This window comes from Manis javanica, chromosome 2 (assembly GCF_040802235.1).
Source record: "Manis javanica isolate MJ-LG chromosome 2, MJ_LKY, whole genome shotgun sequence".
Taxonomy (NCBI): domain Eukaryota; kingdom Metazoa; phylum Chordata; class Mammalia; order Pholidota; family Manidae; genus Manis; species Manis javanica.
This window is the reverse complement of record NC_133157.1, coordinates 122,028,621-122,051,126: the sequence shown is the minus strand read 5'-3', so window position 1 is coordinate 122,051,126 and position 22,506 is coordinate 122,028,621. Positions and strand designations below refer to the sequence as shown.

The 22,506-nt window shown below is 39.7% G+C and overlaps 1 protein-coding gene across 3 annotated transcripts in view; it reads left to right on the top strand.

Moving 5' to 3' along the window:
- Positions 1-21,676, top strand: part of MCM10 (minichromosome maintenance 10 replication initiation factor) — a 49,845-nt gene extending 28,169 nt beyond the window's left edge. For all 3 annotated transcript variants that reach the window (XM_037001718.2, XM_017658373.3, XM_017658372.3), the window contains 14 exons: positions 1,024-1,189; positions 3,064-3,231; positions 4,447-4,563; positions 6,483-6,682; positions 8,535-8,635; positions 9,299-9,406; positions 9,494-9,611; positions 11,260-11,488; positions 12,544-12,688; positions 13,287-13,405; positions 14,930-15,043; positions 17,206-17,351; positions 19,015-19,057; positions 19,145-21,676. In XM_037001718.2, coding sequence (XP_036857613.2) covers positions 1,024-1,189; positions 3,064-3,231; positions 4,447-4,563; positions 6,483-6,682; positions 8,535-8,635; positions 9,299-9,406; positions 9,494-9,611; positions 11,260-11,488; positions 12,544-12,688; positions 13,287-13,405; positions 14,930-15,043; positions 17,206-17,351; positions 19,015-19,057; positions 19,145-19,228 — 1,858 coding nt within the window. In that variant the 3' untranslated portion in view covers positions 19,229-21,676. The remainder of the gene's footprint in view (positions 1-1,023; positions 1,190-3,063; positions 3,232-4,446; positions 4,564-6,482; positions 6,683-8,534; positions 8,636-9,298; positions 9,407-9,493; positions 9,612-11,259; positions 11,489-12,543; positions 12,689-13,286; positions 13,406-14,929; positions 15,044-17,205; positions 17,352-19,014; positions 19,058-19,144) is intronic.
- The last annotated feature ends 830 nt before the right edge of the window (positions 21,677-22,506 follow it).

The following is a 22,506-nucleotide window of genomic DNA, read 5'->3' as shown; positions in this document are numbered from 1 at the left end:
TTTCTGTCCATCTTACTAGTGATCTGAGTTTGTGCAGGCAGTTTGCTTCAGCCATGCCTTTGTGATCCCAGCAGAAGTCTCTGCTAGGATCTCTGTGGACAGGGCACCCTCTGCCTGTTCTGCAGCAATGGCAGGGTTGCAGGATTAGTGGAGTGAGAGGGCTGATGTGCAGCACTGGCTTGAACATCTGTGAGATGGAAGGAGCTCTTTGGGCTGGCTCCTGCAGCACCTCCCCTGTTGGGCTGAAATGGAGCCTAGAAAGCTGGAGGAATCTCTCTCTGCCTGCCAGCAGCAGAGTTTGAAGCTGCTGCTGGGCTGAGTGGGTTGGCTCACCAACAATGGGTGCAAGGAGGTGGCTTGGGACTGCGTTGCCAGTGAGGGGGGTGAAGCATCTGGGGCTCCCAGTAGTTCCTGACCTGTTGGGCAGAGGGAGGGCTGGGGAGGTATGGTCCTCCTGCCCTTTCTCCTGATGAGAGAGCTCTGTCCCACCATACCCCTTTGGCAACCCTCCCATTGCTGGCAAGTCTTACAAACTGCTGTCTCAGCTTTTGTCTCACGGGAACCAGTGGAGCTTGCCTGTTCTCCGTAAGCGGCTGGAGTCTGAGCATCCCAGAGTGTTCCAACTCTGCTAATCATCAGAACCCAATGTAATGTGGGCTCGTACTCCCTGAGAAGATCTCCTGGGCCAGGTGTGCAGTGCTCCTGGGCTCCTATCTTCTCCCCACCCCATTCCTCTTTCCCCTGCCTGTGGGCTGGGATTGGGGGAGGGCCTTGGCCCTGCTCTCAGTCGCAGCTCTGCCACTTTACACTTTGGTGTGTGGGCTTCTCTTCTTCTCCAGTTGTAGGTGGTTCTCAGTTTTCAGGTCATTTTCAGGTTTAGTTGTATTTGCTTTATTTTTTCTTTTATGTGTTTTTGGGAGGTGGTTTCCTCCTTGCATTCCTATTCCTCCATATTTTTCTCTGCCCCCATGCCAGTAATCTCTTATTAGAATATAATCTATTAATTGCTGGTTTTTGACCCAGGCAGCCTCGGGTGTCCTCCACAGAAATGAACAAGAAAATGACTGGCCGAAAACTGATCAGACTGTCTCAGCTCAAGGAAAAGATGGCAAGTGAGAAGCTGGAAGATATAGACTGGGTGACTTTTGCAGTAATAGTGAAGAAAATCACCCCCCAGAGTTGTAACAGTGTAAGCCATTATATTGATTTAGTGGCCTCATCACAAATTGACGAGAATGCATGTTCTTTATTTTTTAACCCTAAGCCTGCCAGTATTTAACTTTGAATGACTCCTAGTAAGTTTCCAGGTTGCCCTACCATCACTATATTGGGATCTGAGTGGTATCCATGAAAGAATGCCCTACGTGAAGAACTGATTGTGCAGGCTTCTTGGGCTTTTGTTGTCTGCTTCATTCCTATTGCATTTCACTTGTCATTATTTGGGTAATATGTGGTTTCCTCTGTGAACTAATCCCACTTGTAGGGTAAAGGTTAAATTTAAAGATGCTTTGGAGAGTTCTAAGATGTCAATTGCAAAGCTCTAAAATTGCAGACCTGTTCCAGCATAGTATGGTATTTTTAATTTGATGGATATTACAAAAGATCTAACAAGTAAAAATCTGAGTTGACTGAGTCATAATGGGAAAATTATTTTGTGTACTGACAACTCAGAAGACCTGGATTCTAAGCCTCATTCTCCCTTTAAACTAGCAATGTGGCCTTAAGTTGACACTTAGTCTTTCTTTAAGGACCTCCATTTTCTTATCTATAAGTGAAGGAACTAGCTTTTGATTACATTGGAAGTCTCTCCCAGCAAAAAAAAATACTGTGATTAATTCATGCTCAATATTGATTTCAGTCTCTAATTTCCCTTAGATTTATGAGCCTTGACACCAGGAATTGAATTTTAGATTATAGGCAATCCTTAAACACCATGGGTTTGAATTGTGTGGGTCCACTTATACGTGGATTTTTTTCAATAAATACCTTGGAAAATTTTGTGTAGATTTGTGAAAAATACATTTTCTTTAGCTTGTTGTATTGTACAATTCCAGTGTGTAATATATGTAACATACAGAAGATGTGTTGACTGTTTATGTTATCAGTAAGGCTCTGGTCAACAGTAGGCTATTAGTAGCTCAGCTTTGGGGTAGTCAACAGTTGTACTTGGATTTTCAACTGCACAGGGGTCAGTGCTCCTAACCCCCACGTTGTTCAAGGGTCATCTACTGAATCCTGTGAACATGACCAAGTCTGGTTCATTTGATTAAAGTTCTTAATTATATCACAAGTGGCTGTAATGACATTTAAATAATAGGTGTGAAATTTTATTTGAAGCCTTCCAAGAAAGGTGTTTTACAAATCCATGAAAGAATAATTACAACCTGGAGTCCATCAATAGCTTACCATAACCTATACCCAAACCACTCTGGGATGCTCCTGTGAAACAGCTTCACTCACTATTATTTGAATTATTTTGCTTTGAAAAAAATCTGTAAAAGTGGAAGCACTTCATATTATAAGTGGACAGCATTTCAAGTTGCATTTCTTCAGATATATGAAATTTTATAGTTAAATGAAAATAGTTGTCTTCAAATGATGCTCTAGTTTTTCTTCTAGGGCTAAGTAGATTTCGTAGCATAGAGCTGAAACTTCTCTTATATTAATAATATAACTAATGATAAATAATAGATGGGCTAAATTTATATCAGTAAGTTATTAAGTGGTAGTGCCACCATTTCTGCTTGTCCTTTTAATATTGTGTGTGTGTGTGTGTGATTATAAAGGCAGTGCTATCCCACTGACTATTTAGACCTGAGAATTAGAGACTCTAATAAGTATGCTGCTGGCTTGCCTCACTTTTCCTTCATTTCCAAAATGAGAAGGGTAGCACTAAGCCTAGAGAAAGGATAGATTTGTAATTAACCGGCATTCTGATGATTATCTATTCAGTGTGGATTTTATTTATATATTCTTCCATAAAAGAATATTTGAACTATAAATGGAGACAGTATAATCCATTGCTCAAAATTTATTAAAAATGAGAGTAAATATTTGTTTCAGGGGAAAACATTTAGTATTTGGAGACTGAATGATCTTCGTGACCTGACACAGTATGTGTCATTGTTCTTGTTTGGAGAAGTGCACAAAGAACTCTGGAAGACTGAGCAGGGTACTGTCATAGGGCTGCTCAATGCTAACCCCATGAAGCCTAAGGATGGTTCAGAGGAGGTAAGGATCTGTTTCCATATTTTGTTTTTTTTCTCCTTATAACTTGGCCAGGATCTGTGAAACACATTTGTCTCAGTCTACTTGCAGGTAATAAGTCATTTTTTTATATATCTCTCTTGATCTGGTTTTTTTTGTTTGTTCTTTACCCACCAATATTCTGAATTTCCACCTTCTTTAAGGTGTTTTGTAACAACTTTTTTCATTATTACTTTTCAAGTTTGTGCCAAGATCCCTGAAGTTTTTTTTGACTCTTATGCTGAGATCCATAGATGTCATTCACAAATTTCCATGATGCTATCAAGAAGGCAGAATGTTATAATTGAGAGAACTTTGCTCCATTAGTTAGCATAAGCATAGCTGTAACTTAGAATCATAGTGAGTTTTCATCTTCTCAAGCAACATTAGAATTTGTGTACTAACAACTGATTCTCTAATAAATTGCAAATCCAAACACATTGTGAATAGCAACAGACCAATCCTCCACCTGAACCAGCAAGAAGCTTCATTTTGTTTATAGACATAGATAATTATTATCACGGGGAGTGAGAGACAAAGTTATTTCATTCCTTGCCTTTACTTGAGAATGGTTCATCTATTGGTTGGAATATGTTTGGCTACAAGTAACAGAAAAACTTCACTATAGTTCCTTTTTAACTGTAAACAGTTGTTTTTTTGTTTATCTTACATAACAAAATTCTGGACACAGGCAGTGTAGTGATGTCAGAGCCAGTGCCTGAGCCTCTCAGCCTTTTCATCTTGGTCACATGATGACTCTGAAGCCTCCACCATTACATCTCCATTCAAGGCAGGAAGTGAGCCAGCCTCCTCTGTCTGCTTTTATGAGGGAAACAAAAGCTTTCCCAGCTACCTTTCTTATCACCTCTTGCTTCAGTCTCATTGGTTGGGACATAGTCACATGACCATCATGCGCTCTAAGGAATTTGGGAGCACTGGGAACAAATCCCTCACTGGGGCTGAGCATTTGCCAGCCCAAATGAGGATTCTAATAGTACAGATTCAGGAGAGAATGGATATTGGGTGGAAAACTGTCTTCTGCACCTCCCATTTCTAAAACTGTTTTATAGTACACTGGCATCAAACTCCTATAGACCGTAAAGCTTTCTTAACTCACACCAACCATTCTTTTAGCAGTCTTGCTGGTTAAAGGCCATAACTTTGTCTGCTTCTAACTCTAACCCCACCTCTTTTCTACAGGTGTGCTTATCTATTGATCATCCTCAGAAGATCCTGATTATGGGTGAAGCTCTTGACCTGGGGACCTGTAAAGCAAAGAAGAAGAATGGAGAGCCGTGTACACAAACCATTAATTTGGTTGGTTTCAGCCACGTTAGGACGATTTTCTGTTAATAAAATGGAGCTAATAGGAATAAATTGTAGGTACTTCAGCTGTAATGACCAATTTGGAAATATCAAAGTAAGAAAACAGATGTGTGGTTAATAATTGCCAGTTTAAAACTGAGGGCAGAGGAAGGGTTTAACTTCTTAGGAAACTTATTTTTCATTGCCAACTGAAAGGTAGGTAGGAGAAAGAAAGAATTCTAGTTGGCCTACCTATAAATGCCAGAGATCAAACACTGTGATGAAATACACTGAAGACCTTAATTGTAGTCTATAAGTACACTATACATTTTAAAAAAAAGTTTCATTTAGATATAATTTACATGCCATACAATTCAGCCTTTTAAAGTGTACAATTCAGTAATTTTTAAAATATTCACAGAGTTGTACAACCATCACTACTATGTAATACTAGAACATTTTCTATACTCCCCAAATAATCCATACCCATTAGCAGTTACTCCCCATCAGCCCTTCTTCCCCCGCTCCCTCATAAACGCTAATCTACTTTCTGTCTGTATGGATTTGCCTATTCTGGACATTCCATACTGTAGAACTGTACAATATGTGGCCTTTTGTGTCTGGCTTCTTTCACTTAGCATGCTTTCAGTATTCATCCATGTTGTAGCATGTATCAGTACTTTATTCCTCCTTATGGTTGAATAATATTTGTTACAGGGATATACCACATGTAGTTTATCAGTGGCCATTTGGATTGTTTCTACCTTTTGGTTATGAATAATGCTGCTATAAACATTCATGTACACATTTTTGTGTGGATGAATGTTTTTAGTTCCCTGGAGTTGAAGGGAACCTACGTTTAATTCAGTGAATGAACATGCAGGTCATGGTAAATATGTTTAGGCTTTGAGGAACTGCCAGCTTGGCTTCCAGAGTGTCCTGTACATTCTTACCAGCAGATAGAGTTCCAGTTTCACCACATCACTGTCAATACTTGCTATTGTCTGTTTTTGATGACAGCCATCCTCATGGATATGAAGTGGTTCTTCTTAGAACTATCTGAAAGTATTAAATGATGTGTTGGTTTCATCCCTTTTTTTTCTCCCCTCAATCTTGCCTAACAGATGAGCTAGCAAGCAGGAAATGGAAGGGAGGGAGAGTTGGAAAAAGAGCCCTTAGAGTGAAGTACCTGACAGATCTCCACATAAGAGCTAAATCATTAAAACTCCACTGTCACTATATCTGGGTTCTCCCAATAGAACAAATGGTTCATTATTTCTCTTTGTTCATTTCACTGAAGTGGTAGCATTTGTCCAAGAGTCAACCAGGGAATAGAAAACTCTTAATAAAAGTTGGTATTGTTTTATTTTTTAAATTGTTTTACTGATATAGTTAATCATTTTACAGTGTACACTTCAGTGATATTTACTGTATTCCCTCTCTTGTGCAACTACCAGCTCTACCTAAATTCAAAACCTTTGCATCACCCCATAAAAACATCTCCTCATATATCCATCAAGTAACCACTCCCCATTCTCCTTACCTCCATCCCCTGGTGACCTCTCATCTGCTTCATGTCTCTGTGCATTTGCCTGCTCTGGATGGGTGATAATGAGAGGAGTCCTACAATATGTGGCTCTTACTGTATCTTAGCATGATGTTTTTAAGGTTCATCCTAGAAGCTGATTTCATTTTCATTGTAGGAAGAGGGCAGAAGTGGTAAACTCTACTGCTTTCTATCTGCCCTGACTAGTGCTTTAAGTGGAATGAGGGAAGAATTTCCCCTTAGTCGCTGTGTAGCTGCACTTTTGGAGTGACTTTGGAGGTCAGTAGGGAGGGCTCTGCAAATCTAGGAAAAAGGAACTGTGTCTCTTGCATTGTAACCCAGCCTGTCGCCCTAACCCTGATGCAGCCGCTTTTCCTTTTTGCAGAATGACTGTGAGTACTGTCAGTATCACATTCAGGCCCAGTACAAGAAGCTTAGTGCCAAGCGATCCGACTTGCAGTCCACCTTCTCTGGAGGACGAATTCCTAAGACGTTTGCCCGAAAAGGCACCAGTCTGAGAGAACGGCTCTGTCAGGATGGTTTTTACTATGGAGGTGTTTCTTCTGCATCGTATGCAGCCTCAATGTAAGACATCAGGGCTTCTTTTGGGACAAGAATTTTGTCTTATGAAAATAAAACCAGTCGCTGTACTTATGTGTAATGGTCCTAGAAGACCTGTACTCACTGCCCAGAACAAGGCAGACAAGGGTCTCTTCTACTCCCATGTAAGGAACACTCACAGACTGGGGAGAAGTAAGGCGAGTTGTGTCATCATGGTCTTTAACACAGAGCCCACGTTTTCTCTCTGGCTTCTGACATGAACTGTGCAGCTTTGTCAGGGCTGATTGCATGGCCATTTAAACTGTTGATCATGGTGTTGACATTTCCTTCGTGACTGTTAGAAGCAGGCTGCAGACCTCTGGGAACCTACATTTAATTCAGTGAATGAACATGCAGTTCAGGACGCCTCAGATGGGAGTGCGGTGCCAGGCACTGATGGCCTCTCTTCTGGGGATCTCAGTCTCTCCATAGAGCCCCTGAAGTAGGTGATTGTCACCGTATTATAGAAGGCATATCTGAGGACATGAGAGTGGGGACCTGGCACAAGGAAACTACCATTGGTCCAAGAACAGAACATTGATTTTATTCCCAGTCCAATAGAAATTGAGCAAATTTCACTTCTTGCCAATCTTAAACAATATCAGGCACATTTTAAAGATTTTTAAATAATTGCTGTATTTTTTCTAACTGCCAAAGTGTTACACATACATTAGAGAAAACGTATGTGTGTATATACAATTCAGCCAAAATCAGACAATATAAACCATGTATGTGTGTATGTATACACACACACATATATATATGTATGTATGTATTTAAAAAATCCTGCCATTTGCTACAATGGATCATCTAGAGGGTATTACGGTAAGTGAAATAAGCCAGGCGGAGAAAGACAAATACCATATGATTTCACTTATTTCTGGAATATAAGAACAGCAAAACAGAATGAACAAAACAGCAATAGACTCATACACTGAGAAGTGAGTGGTGCTTATCATGGGGGAGGGGTTGGGGTGAGTGAGTGGGTGAGGAGGGCAACGGCAATAAAAGGGCACAAAAATTCTCAATCATAATATAAGTTGGTCATGGGGATAATAGTACAGCATGGAGAATACAGCCAGTGATTCTGTAACATCTTCATATGTTGACAGTAGCTGTGCTAGTGGAGGTGAGGATTTAGTAATTTGTGTAACTGTTGAACTACTGTGTTGTATACTTGAAACTAATATGAGATTGTGTATATCAATTAACAAAAAAGATTGTTTTCCAACAATACATCAATTGAAGCATGTATAATCCCACCTCCCAGGTAACTGTTAGTTCTTTGGTATATATGCTTCTAGGTGGTTTTTTTCCCACATACATAAAATTTTTGTAATAATGCAATGAGATCACATTATACCAATACTTTGTAACCTTTTCTTCCCCCCGATACAACAGTGAATGCTTTCCTTATTGAATATTCACTGAATTGCATTGTTTTAGTGGCTACACAATATTCTGTTACATGGCTCTGTGATCATTTATTTAGACAATTCCTATGAATAAAATATTAATGGGGTGTTTCCAACGTTACATTACAAACAAAGCTTCTGTATCCTAAGTTTTTGCTTAGTCCTTAATTATTTTAAGCTAAATTTGTAGACTACTTGATCAAAGTGTTGGCATATTTTTATTTCTTTTCCCATATTGCCCTTCCAGAATGGCATCAAGCAAATTTGGAGGTTCCTGATGTTTTACATTTGTGATATAATGCATACACCGGTTATGCTGTAGGGCTGTGGTATATGCCTGTGCTCCTGTGCTTACACAGTGCTTTGAGAAACTTTTTGACAGTGATTTTTCTTTTGGTGGGGGGTAATTCTTGTCATTTCAGTGCAGCTGCTATTGCTCCTAAAAAGAAGATTCAAACCACTTTGACTAATCTGGTTGTTAAGGGCACAGACTTGATCATTCAGGAAACTCAACAAAAACTCGGTAATTTTGCTTCTCAGTAGTACATTTCTTTCTCCAGCTTCAATATGTAGTCTTTAGAATTTAAAATTGGTCATAGTTCATACTCTCAAGTTACAAATACCCATTCATCACTATACTTAGTGATATGGCCCAAGATGAAAGAGTCAAGCTTGGTTGACAGAATCTTCAGAAAAAAGAGCACATCAATTGTGGCTGTGCCTTAGTATGCTTTTTAAATTTTCTTAATGTATTTGGGTCTAAATCTTAATGTCCAGCATTACAATCAGTAGTATCAGGTTCCTGGTCAGTCCTATCAGTTGTTTTTGTTAAAATATTTGTCTAGGTCAGATAATGCCCCCTCCACCCTGTACTTGGGGGTTTTGTTTATGTGGTCAGGGCCCGAGTTGGGATCCTTACCCATAGTGCATATTCCAGAAATAGTGTATGAAATGACACCACAGGTGTTAGTATTCCTGTCATTATTCGAAATACGGTATTTTGGTCATACCCCCTGCAGTCCTCCTAGTCTGATGTTACAGGTTAAGGATTCTTTTTTCTCTTGGTATTTTGTCTACTTCATTTCTAAACAATGAAATTATGAATGCAGAGTTTAAAATGTGATGTCCCATGACATCAAACTGTCTGAATTTTGAGTTCTTTAAAGCTGATGCTTGTATATTCCAGGAATACCCCAGAAGAGCTTGTCTTGCTCTGAGGAATTCAGGGAACTGATGGACTTGCCTACATTTGGAGCCAGGAACTTGAAACATTTAGCCAAAGCCAAGTCTTCAGGTAAAGTCAGCCTGCACCTGCTCCAGTGCCCATGTCTGAGTTCCCACGGCCTCTCAGACCCCCTTCAGTCTGTGGCTTGTGTTTTAGGCATCCTGGGGAGCCCAAATCCCACTTTCCAGTCGATCTCAGCTTCAGCCCTCTTGAAGCAACAGAAGCAGCAGGTATTAGAGATGAGGAAAAAGAAGTCAGAAGAAATGCAGAAACGGTAAGAATAGTGGACTTAATATTCCCTATTTAGATAACTCATCTCAGGAATCTTCAGAATGTCCTAATAGATTTCAGAAATGCGATTTAGATTTTGGATGGTTGCCTACGTTTTTGACTTAGAAAATTTAAAGTCTTTATCATAATCTAAGTAGACAGCATTTAACGTCAGATATTTCTGACTTATGCTAGTAATCCTGAGACCAAGTGGTACAGATTACAGTAACTGCCATCACTGGCAAAGAGAAAGTAGAGTAACATGTGAAGAGGGTTTCACAAATGGGAAGCACATGTTGACCTCTTTGGCTCTCATTTCTTAGTTGTTTTGCCACAGTTGGGTTTTTAGTTAATTATAGGCTGAACCAATGCGTAGATTTTATAGTTGTTCAGGTAAATGATAAAAATCTGGCACTGAAAATGAGAGTCATTTTAGAGGCAGAATCAAGTGGAAATGGTTATGGAAGGCAAATGAATCAAAGATTCTTGAACTCAGATTATCTGAATAGTTATAAGAGGTACTGTGTATAGGTGCCTAACATGTATGGAGAACTGTGCTACACACTACATAAATACAGTGTCTCATTCAGTCCTTAGAATAATCTCTGAGGTATTATTACCCTTGTTTTATGACTAATGTTACTGAAGGTCAGAGAGCTAGTTGGTGAGGAGCCAAGTTTTGAACTCACATCTATCCTACTCCAGTGTTGGAACCATTATGCTGTCTCAAACCTGGGCTGCTGAAAGGTAGATAGTTTCCTGAAAAGGAAGGGCAATTTTAAGTCAAGAGGAAATACTTTGGAAAAGTAAAGATTTGGCCTCAGGCAGGTTACTGTGAGGTGCTGATGGAATATCTATGGGGTACTCATCACATGCATACAGATGATATGAACTCTTTCTATAAACATGGATGTAAAAATACACATGGAGTGTGGATCTTGTGGGAAACAGCACCTGTCAGTTTAAAAGCACTATAGTTAGAAGTTTTTCATAATTTTGCTGGCCAAACAAAACATATCTTTGGGCAGGATCTGATAGGAAGTTTGCAAACTCAGCCTAGAGCTCGCAAGAGTGGGAATATGGTGGTGAAAAGACAACTGGCCTGGGAGTACCTAGTATGAGTCCAGAGGCTTTCACTTGCAATGGGATCTTGAGTCTCAGTTTCCTCATCTATAAAATGAGAGGTTTAGACTAGATGATTTCTGATGTTGGTTGTTTTTAAATAGTCCTTAAAACCATTTATAAAATAAATTAATATGCGAATTTTAACACCTTTCTGTTAAAGACTACCAAATGTATCATGTGTATTATCTCTTCCCAGTAGACTAAGCTAAAATACAGAGAGATTTAGTAAGTTCCTAAGGGTCCTAGGCTAACCAGAGGGCTACAGATACAGTGCACATCTCACCTTTAGGGCTGTGTTTTGTGGTTCACTGGAAAGCCAGTTAGCAAAAACAATAATCAGCTGTAAATTGGTAAAACAATTAGAGCTTAGTCAATGAAAAATTAATCAACTGAAGAGTTCTTATTGTGTGCTAATTTGAATTATTAATCAAGGAGGGGAAATTATTTTATTAACCACTACTTATCAGCTGGTGGCCTGTCTGCAGTCTCCCAGTTTGTATATTTTGTGCTTGTGTATTTCTTTAAAGATTTCTCCAATGCTCAAGTGAGACCCAGAGCCTCTCAGATGCATCCTCTTCTCAAAGGCTCCCTACCCGATCTCTGCAAGTAGGGGCCAAGTTCCCCAGGCTGCAGGGGGCTCCAGCCACACAGATGCCCAAGCTTGGGCGAGGCATCTCAGAAGGAGGTGATGTTCTCTTTTTTGATGAGTCACCTCCACCAAGACCAAAACTGAATGCTTTAGCAGAAGCCAAAAAGGTAACCGGTATCTGTTTTCTTCAACATTTGAATTTGCATTCTGTCAGACCTACATAGAGTTTCAAACTTCATCTACATATAACCAGGAAAGACAGACATCTAATAGCTATTTATTGATCATGATAATTTGAGTCCAAGGAATTTTAAGTAATGGTGTCAACAAAATGCCATTAATTTAATCCAACCCTGTTCCTTATGAGGTTAAAGGACATAAACTAGAAGGAAGAAAAATGCTTGGAATTGTTGAGACAGGACTGTAAAATAATGGTTTAAAAAACCTTTCTTTAAAAGAAATTTTGCACAGAAGCCCAGTGTGCAGACAGATAAAAGCAATGGAGCTCTGACTGAAGTGGATGTTGAGAGTGCTGAGAACCCCACCTGCTCAGCACACTCCCATCTCCCTACTTCCTGGGTCACCCTGAGCTCCTGACTTGACCCTTTCTTGCTTTGTTTTGGTTAGCACTATAATCAACCGAAGGCAAAGGCTAGCTACAAGCCAAGCTGCTCCTACAGTAATATTGATACCAACTGCACGTTTATTAACGAGGAACCCATGATCTATGCAGGCATGCTATTTACTGTATACAGGTACATGCTTTGCATGCATGCTCATTTCATCCACACAGGCTCAGCCTTAAAACACAGGTAAATGCTATCTCCATTTTATAAATGTAGAAACTGAGGCTGAAAAATTAAATAATTTGCCCAAGGTTACAAACTACCAAGTGGCAGAGCTAGAATTCTATCCTAATTCTGTCTGATTCTAAAACAGACTTCCAAAATTTTATGTGGTTCCTTTCTGTGTCTTGAAGACTATGGTCTTGCTGGTATTTAACTATTGATATTTAAGCTGAAATTAACTTACAGACCTGTCTCCCGTGCTTTTAAATTTTAGTGATTATGTTAATAATGCTAACTGAAGATGTATTTTGTTAATTTATATTTGAGCACAGCCAGAATTCCCTGGCTGGTAACTGGAAGGGGTACAGGACTACAGATACCTATCTCATCTCTTAGTTTCCACCCTCCCTCCCCACCCCGTCTTCTTTTTCTAGTTAGCTGCTATAACCAAATTAAGGGCAAAAGGCCAGATTCTTACAAAAACAGACCCAAACAGCATTAAAAAGAAGCAGAAGGATGCCGAGGATTTCCTGGAAGTGAAGGAACGTGTAGAAAAGAACAACGCATATTCTCCTGGAGGTACTGCAGATTTCAAAGTTAGCAATGGGAGAAGCTGTTTATATAGATGTTCTAAACCATAACCACTGTCCCTGATATGAAAAGTCATTAGTTTACATCAGTTTACCTCTACATGGACCTAAATAGAACTTAATTCAACTAGCACTGATTGTTTTTATAATCATGTTGAATTGAAATGAAATTATGCACAAATTGAAAACTGGAGAAAAAGATGACTCATTGGATCTTTGTAATATATGTTAGTATAAAGATTTACTTTGAAAAAAGTAGAATTCCTTTGTTTTAAATTGCCCTATTTCTACTTTTTAAACTCTAAAGTTGACAGTGTTATTTTTGCTGATGGTTGTTACCATAATTAGTTCTTGTTTAAAGGTAAAAAGGAGGTTCTAATCCAGTGGTCAAAATACCACCTCTCTTATGCTAGACTTCCCTTCTCATCCCTCTTCCTAGAGCATCCCTCTGCTGGTACCTACTGGGGTAAATTAAGTTTGCAGGGCCTGGAGGCAGATGGAGAGAATGGAGGGAATCTGAGTCCATGAGGCACAGTGGCTTCCTGAAATTCCTTTGTAACAGCTACTGTTTTTGTTTTCTGCTCTAGCTGAGGATGACTTGGAGCCTGCCAAGAAGAAAAGGAGAGAACGACTTGCCTACCTGGAATCTGAAGAATTTCAGAAGATTCTAAAAGCAAAATCGAAGCACACAGGGATCCTAAAAGAGGTAGGAGCCCAAAAGGTCAGACATTAGATAGAGATGACCTTCAGACTCAGGCCCTTTGTCAAGGAATAAGCATCTGTTTCTCTTACCCCAACCAAGACGTGGCTGTATCAGTTTGTTTGAGTTGGCTCTGAAGAAGGAATGTTTCTAATAGATTTTAGTTTTGCCTTTGCCCTTGCACTGAAGAGCATCATTTAGACTTCAGCATTATAAAAATGTTTACATGCCACTATTGCCAGCAAAGTTATGTTTAAATGGTTCACCACTATCTACTATTTTCTGCCTTGGAATATGGGAAGAGATTTTCCATTCATATATTTTTATATTGGCATTTTGTATACTCCAAATCAGTTATGAACCCTATCATTTCCAATGCCCCCTTTTAATAATAAATATTTTCAATTGCTCTGTTATACTGAAATAAAATTCATGGATAATATAAATTAACTAGTCATTTCAAAAATACCAGTATGGTATTGTAGCTATAATATAAAGAAGAAAATAAAATATATTAAAAATATGTAATATATTATGTAAGTACATGAGCACTACTACACATGAAATGTAGTTAGGCTTGGATTTGTAAGTGAGACAGGCAGGAGTGAAGATTCATGTGGTTCTCAGTAACTTAACATGGCTCTGTTTCTTTGACAATGTGACTTTTTTTTGAATGGCAAATAATCCTGGGAAACTTTTGAAGACACCAAAGTACAGCTGTCCCTCCATATACACAGGAGTTGCCTAGTTGTGCTCTTGGAATATTCAACGTATATTATTAAAACCATGCACAAATATTATAGGGTTGTATATAAAGCAGCTAGGATCAAGGGTTACAGCTGAGTTTTTCATCCACACAGATGCCCTATAAAACTTTCAGAAGAACCCTTTGATGTGTGGTGAGGACCACTCTGTGCACTGTCGGAAGGGTTAGTAGCCCTTGTCCCTGCCAAACGGTAGCAATCCTTGGGAATAACAAAGTGTCCCACAAGTTTTTTAAATGTCCCCTTGGTGGGCACCAGAGGCCTCAGGGCCTTGTGCCTTGGTAGCTGCACTAACCCAAGAACTGTAACCACATTCTGCCCTAAAGGCCCCTCTGTCCTCTCACCTAACCATCAGGGACTGCTCCTGCCAAATGCTTGGTTAGGAGAATAGTATTGATGGATTGGGCTGTCCTCACTGGGGAGATACGAATACCTTCTGTAGCTTGAGTCTGTGTTGGAACAGCAGGAATAATTTCCTACTGGTACACACTTGACATGATGACCTGTTAATAATGTTAGCATTTCAAGTTTGTATTTCTTTCATGTTTTAAAAATTACCAAAAGCTTTTGTACATTTTTTTTGTTTATTTTTTTTGCATATTGGAACTCGAGTCTTCTTATGATCAACTTCTGGTTTGCAATTCATTCATCTGTTACCCAGTTTCCTCATAACAGTAGCTTGTCTCTTCAGTTCTGTTTGACTGTTACTGAATTGCTGCTGATATATTGCATTTGGTATAAGGTCTCCTTTGCCTTGTGATTCCAGGCTGAGGCTGAGCTGCAGGGACACTATTTTGAGCCACTGGTAGAAAAAGAACAAATGGAAGAAAAGATGAGAAACATCCGAGAAGTGAAATGTCGAGTTGTGACGTGCAAGACCGTGAGTGTGGGAGATGATTCTGACCATGGGCTCTGTGTTGTTCTCTTGTGACTCAGCAGGTCATAGAGAACCTGTGGGCTGCGGACCCATGTCTTGTGAGTGGAGTCCTGCGTGAGTTATTTAATTAGGCTGGAACCAAACTCGATGATAGCCAAGGACCTGGCCTCTGAGCTCCGGTGGCAGAGCACTTGTAGTGAGTCTCCCCTTATTTCATCACTGCTCGTTTTGCAGATGAGCCTCTAGTGGCTCTTCCCTGTTGCCCATTGGACCCAAGTTATCCTCACCTCTCTTTCTCAAGTTCCTAGCACACCCTCAGTTCATGGTTCGCAGTCCTGAGACCTTGGTTGAATGACTTGATTTAGCATCACATGTTATTACCAACAACTATTGTCCCTTTTTACTCAGGGCTTAACCTACTAAACTGAATCTCAAGGCACAGTGTGAATTGTATTACTGTCTATGTTTGTAGAATTTTTACCCTAAGTTTGTTAAAAAATAGTAAGTCCCCTTTTCCTCAACATTAGTGAAAAATGACTAAAAAAAAATTGCTAAACACTGTTCCTTCCATTACTGCTCATTTTATACCTACGTGGCCAATAAGCCTTGTGAACACATGTAAGAGGGGGAAGGCATAGCTTACCAGTACAATTTTCTCTTCTTCATGCCTTTGAAAACCTGAGATTCTTGTGTACATTTAGCAGGTGGCCCTGTATCAGCTGCCATCAAAAGGTAAGTCTTCTTTGAGAAAGTTCAGAACTTGGACAATAAGTAAAGGTCTTACCTCAGAAAACAGCTTTTATTCTGCCAGTGATAAACCTGGACAGTTAGCTGGTGTGTGTTTCCTGTTGCTGCTCCTAACGAATGACCGCCAGTTTGACACCTCAAAATAGCACAGGTTTATTATCCTGCAGTTCTGTAGGTCAGAAGTCTTATGTGCGTCTCACGGGGCCAAAGCCCAGGGGTGGCAGAGCTGCATTCCTTTCTGGAGGCTCTAAGGGAGAATCCGTTCCCTCACCTTTCCACCTTCTAGATCCCACCTGTAACCCTTGGCTTAAGGCCCCTTCCTCCTCCAGAGCCAGTGATGGCAGGTGCGTCCCCCTGTCACATCCTCCACCTCCTTCCCTTGTCCCACTCCCACTTTAAAGGACCCTTGCAATTCCACTGGGTGCACCCAGATAATCTAGGATCATCTCCCAATCTTAAAATCAACTAATTAGCAACGTACTCCCCTTTTTTCATGTAACATAGCATACAGGTTCCAGGGAAGAGGGCATGTTCACCTTTGGTGGGGGTTATTCTACCTACTATAGCTGGGACACCACTCTGCTCTACTTTTTAGGTTGCTAAAATCAAAAGTTACTTAAATGGATTCAGTGTAATTATCAGAAATTACATTGTACTCTCCTGGCATCTGTTTCAACCTTCACCCACCATGTCTTTTGTTCTTTTTTTCAATGCATCATATGATTCCATTTATATAAAGTACAAAAATAGGCAAATCTACTCTCTGCTATCAGAAAGCAGGATAATGATTACCTTTGCGTGAGGGTAAGGAGATGTGACTGGAAGGGGACATTAGGAGGGCTTTGGAAGTACTGGGAAAGTTCTGTTTCTTAAAGTGGACACTGCTTACCATTTCTATCACTCTTCAGTTTTTTGAGGATCAAAATTAAACATGGATTACTTAATATCTCTGTCTTGGTTTTGTTGCTTGTGGAATAGTAGTAATAAGCTTATATAATTTCCTGAAGCCTTGTAAGAGAAAATGAGGAGCTGCAGATCAGCCTTCCTTAGTAGGCCCCATGCCTCCATGTCCTGTAACTAAGCAACTGCTGTGAATTCAGGACAACCTGCCAAAGCTATTGAGAGGTTTCCAGTACTTTTATTCTGCCCTTACGATTGTCTTGATATCACAATGTTATTGTGTAGGTCATGCCTGACCAGAAATTGTGGCAAATGTGAGAAAAAATGGTATCGGTGTGAGGAACCCAAGAAATCCCCCAGGTTCCTGCAGCTGGAAGACAAGGTGGTCATTCCACCAGCAGCTGTCTGAGGGGTGACGGGAGAACTGAAGTTCTCCTGGAGCAGTTAGCCTCGTGGCAGCTGCCCAATTTTTCCTCCAAAGCTCTTGACCAGATGTGTGCCCTTCTGGTTTTCTGCAGTGCGCCTACACCCACTTCAAGCCTTTGGAGACCTGTGTTGGCGAGCAGCACAACTACCACTGGCACGACGGTATAAAGAGGTTTTTCAAGTGTCCCTGTGGAAACAGAAGCATCTCCCTTGACAGGCTCCCCAGAAAGCACTGCAGGTATGAGAATTGCCTGGAGTTCTTTGTCCCAAGGCGTCTTAAACCCATTTTCTAGCTTTGTGTGCTCTTGTGCCGTTGGAACACAGGGCAATCCCTTATGAGAGCTGCACCTTCTTAACGCTCCTGGCTGTCCACACGCTCCTGGAGGGAAGGGGCCTGTCCTCATCACTGCTTGTCCCCAGTGCTTACTATGGCGCCCAGCCCATCGTGGGACCTCAAAAATGTTTTGAATAAATACATGGCATGAGGATAGGGTGGGTTGGGGAATGTATGTGTATTGTCTTTTTTCGTGTTTATTTGCAGCTGTTCCTTCTGTATTTAAATCCTAGTCCCCCGTAGTTTTAATCACTGTACATACAGTGTGGTACATTACTACTGGTCCATCCAGTGCCCTCCTCATCTTATGTCTGTGTTCCTTTATCCCTGTCTTTACTCCCTTCCCATTCCTTAACCCCAGAATAATAGAACACCTTCTTACCTCAATGCAAAAAGACCTCCAAAACACACATTAAACCTGCCAAATTGATGATAAAGAATTTTAAGGGCAGCCAGGGAAAAACTCACAAATAAAAGAGCAAGCTGCCTTCTCAGCCTCCGGGTGGTGCTGTTTGCTTTCTCTGAACTTTCTCTTGTTCTTGATCTAGGGTAAAAGTGAGCAAACGTTTCCTGTAAAAAGCCAATTAGTAAATATATTAGGTTTCTCAAACCAGATTGTCTGTTTCACAACTACTTAGCTTTGCTGTTTGTAGCTTGAAAGCAGCGATAGATAATAAACAAACGGGCATGACTGTACTCAAATAAAACTTCATTGATAAAAACAGTGGCAGGCTGGATTTGGCCCATGGGTTATAATTTGCCAACATCTGACTAGAGCAGCGATTTTTTTTTCATGATATTGTCATTAATCTTCTAATAGGCTACAAAAGTTCTTTCAATAGATATTGAAATAGTCAGGCATGCTGACTCAGGGCAGGAGGAGAGTCCAAGCCAGATGAGGAAGGATGAGGCAGGTAAGGCAGTACCTGTGTTCCAGACCCTCTCAAACCCAAGGTTTCTGAAAGACTTACTTCCATGACTTTATTGTATTTCTTTTCTGCTTCTCTCTTCCCCACAGTAAACTTTGTAGAAAATAAGCTTCCCACATAGTGGCCACATCTCTTCTCAGGGTTGGACTCACCTACCCTGTTAAAAAATGAGAACAAGAATGCCTAGGCTTTTTGGATAGCAAGAGAGTAAACATCTTTGGGTTATGAAAGAGGGGGAAGGATTGTCCAGACCAGAAGGAAGATTATTTCTTTCTTATCACCACCTTTTAGTTCCAGAAAAGGAGAAAGACTACACAGCATCAGAAGGCTGGCTTCCTAATCTGAGTGACCATCAGTAGAAACCAAGCTCATGTTCATCACCTACAGTGTGCACAGCCCTGTTGTACTTTCATTTAATATCCCATGTCTGAAGTATCTAGCTTATTACAGATCATTTCTCAAATTATTGGAACATGTATTTTCAGTAGCTTAGCTCATAGCTTGTAATGTGAGTTGTTGCCTTGATCAGCTTCTGCTTGAATGGAAGATATTTTCCCCAGATATGGTGAGCACTGCTGTCTTCATGTCCTGTCTTTATGTGCCTCACAACTCAGTAAATACCATGTTTTCTGTTTCAGTAATTGTGGCCTCTTCAAATGGGAACGGGATGGAATGCTAAAGGTACGTCATTTGCAAAGTGATGGAAGTTTAGTGACCCATGCAACTAATGTTGACCCATTTCTTACTGAACTATTATCATTTTTCTAGGAAAAGACAGGTCCAAAAATAGGAGGAGAAACCCTGTTACCGAGAGGAGAGGAACATGCCAAATTTCTGAATAGCCTTAAATAGCCCTGACTTCAAACAGGCACCCACAACCTACATTGCTTCCTGTGGCTCTGGAAAAGCAAAGATATAGGCTTGAATTGCTCAAGTTCCTGATGGATACAATCAAAACAAATACTTGTGAAACCTACAAGCTTTCCCTACTTACTTTGATATATTATGTTTATTTGATACCGAATTTAACATTGATCTTTAAGTGGAAAATCAAGATACCATTGTCTTTTCTTATTACTGGTGGCTGCCCCCAAACTGGAAGGTAAATCAAGAGCTGTGTTTCTGTATCTCTGGGTTATAGAGTGTGCAGGGTTGCTTCTTTAATAAGGTTCTAGTACTTACATGTATGGACATCCAGAGGCAGAAGAATTAATTTAGCTCACCCCAGGTAAGTTACGAAGCTTCTGGGCTTCAGTTTTCTTATCTGGAAAATGAGAAAAGTTGGACTAAATGATCTTGAAATGTATTATTCAGTACTCAAATTCTATAAATGTAACTTCTGTCCATCTAGATAATTAGGATCATTGCCCTTAATATAGTCTTGATATTAAGTCAGGTTCCTTCTTTTGGTTCTTTTATCTCCATTTGTTCTTTGAAATTAAGTCACTAAACCACTTGGCATTTTGGTTCATATCTATATGCTGATTTCTGTGTGCCCTTACAATACTGTGGAGCTCTGTAATGTGAACACCTAGTCTCAAGATTTTAAAATATGGCTTAAGGAAACTATGAAACCTCTAACCAAAATGAATGCAACATTTGAGAAGCTATGAAGCATGACTAGAAAACAGACATTCTGTAAAGATAGAATCCCATGGAGTTTGGGATTTGCAGATGTTCATTATTATACACCTCGAGAATTGCAGGTACAACCCCAAGCAAATTACCACCAAAACATTCCATTTGAGAGCCTCCTGTGTCAGGGCAATGTGACTCTCCAAATACCATTTGTTTTAAGTGAATGCTGATAACTACCTAAAGACTGGGTAAATCGGTAGGATTATTATATTGGGATTTAAATTCTAGCTAGAAATAGATTAGGTTTCCCCTAAGATAGTATTATGGTAGCAATATAACACTTATGAGAAGTGGTTATGGAAGGTGTTTGATTTAGGTTTCCAAGAGCAAGAAATAAAATTCACATGCTCTAGTTTTCATCCACCTCTGCTCTGGGTGGAAGGTGCTGTATCTGACCCTTGTGTCTTTCCTAAGGTCATATCCTAATTTTATTTTTAAGAGTATTTCACTTTCTAGTAGATTTTGTTTTGTTTTTATTTTTAGCTTATGAAGAAAGAAATCAAATGTTTAATTCTTAGTAGGAACTCTAATATTTTTAATGGCTCATTTAGAGTAGGTGTATTTGTCTGATAAACTTAAAACAAGAGCTATGTGTTTGAAGTACGTCATGACTGAGCAGCTGCCTAAGCCTTGAACTCCAGGTTGCGTTTGAATGTTCCCCTTCCTATATAAGAAACACATTCTTGTTTGAATCACGGGCATCATCAGAGTCCATACCCACGTGTATAGAATTAGTGTACTACTCCAGTAAAGGTTGATGGTGGGCTAAATTTTGATGCCTTCCTCTTTTAAAATTAGATTTAAAATTTTTTTAAGTAATGTAAAAACATAACTGAGTTACTTTTTGGTTACTCTAAATTTTGGGGGGCTTAACATTTGAGGTGCTTTGTATGTATGCTTTCTTTCTTAGAATATTCAAGGATGAGAAGGGATAGGTGGGCCAGAAGGGGGACTTAATTGTTTGCATTGGAAATATGATTTATCAGCAAGATCAGTCTTTTGATCCTATCTTCTTTATTAATGTGTATTAAATGCTTTCATATAACTCCATAATGTGTATTTAATTTTTTCTTATGCTGGCATTGGCAGTATAAGGCTTATTATAATCACAGGCCAGCAGAACGGGTTATGCATACAATTCACAGTGATCTAAATTAGGAAAGGCTGGCTGGCTCTGTCCTTCGTGGGGAACCTAGTTGATCTGAACTGATCTTCATAATAGATTTTTTTTCTGTGGTTTTTTTCTATTTAGAGGGGAAAAGTGGCATTTTAAAGAAAATCACCTTTCTCTTGAGTTTTGTTAAAATATATTTTCCCTTTCCAAAGAAGACAAGGAAAGCTGAAGTAATTAAGATAACAATAATCCAGAATAGCAAATAAGAAACTTCTGAATGGTTGATACGAATCTTCTCCAAAAGTAACTTAAAATGTTACAAGTTGACATATAGCAAAGATGACAGGAAGAGATTGCATGAATTGGGTTTTTGTGTAAAAGTTGGTCATGATAAAAGTAAAGCTTGATGTTTATAACAGATTAAATACATCTGATAACATTAATTTTTAAAAATCAGGAGAGTGCATTTGTAGAGTATAACAACGAAGCAAAACTGAAGGAACAAAACAGCAGCAGACTCACAAACTCCAAGAAGGGACTAGTGGTTACCAAAGGGGAGGGGTGGGGAGGGTGGGTGGGGAGGGATGGAGGGAGAAGGGTATTGAGGGGTATTATGATTACTTCACATGGTGTGGGGGGGTCACAGGGAAGACAGTGCAGCACGGAGAAGACAAGTAGTGACTCTGGCATCTTACTACACTGATGGACAGTGACTGCAACGGGTTATGGGGGGGTTGATAATGATAATGTGGGTGAATGTAGTAACTACATCGTTTTTCATGTGAAACCTTCATAAGTGTGTATCAATAATACCTTAATAAAAAAATCAGGAGAGTGTTGGCCGAGTATATCATTGATAGCCCATCAGAGCTTCTACTCTACTTTTCTATCTTTGATACCATGGGTAGAGATTTGGAAAAAATATAGCTCTCAAGAAATGAAATTCTGTATTTGCCAATATTGAGGAAAGAAATGGCAATATATCTGAAGAAAATAAATAGGCACAAAAGATGGAAGAAATCAGTTGACTTAAGTTGACAGGAGTTTCTGAAAAAGATACTGAAGCTTTGAAAATTAAAACGAGCCAGGAATATAGCCACACTACTGAACTATTTAGATCAGTGTGGGAAAGAGCCCTGTCATGTCCTGCAGAGCTCAGACCATATATTCAACATAGACTTGTATTTCAGAGAAAAGCCAGGCAAGGTAATCAAGATGGTGAAAGCTCAAAACAGGATAGAAAGAACTAGAAATATATATACAGTTGATTTTGATTATTCACAGCACTGTTTTATGAAGTCACCACTAACTGAATTAGCTGATACTCATTTCATTCCCTGAGTGCCTAACCCTGGGAAATACAAGGTTATGTATTGAT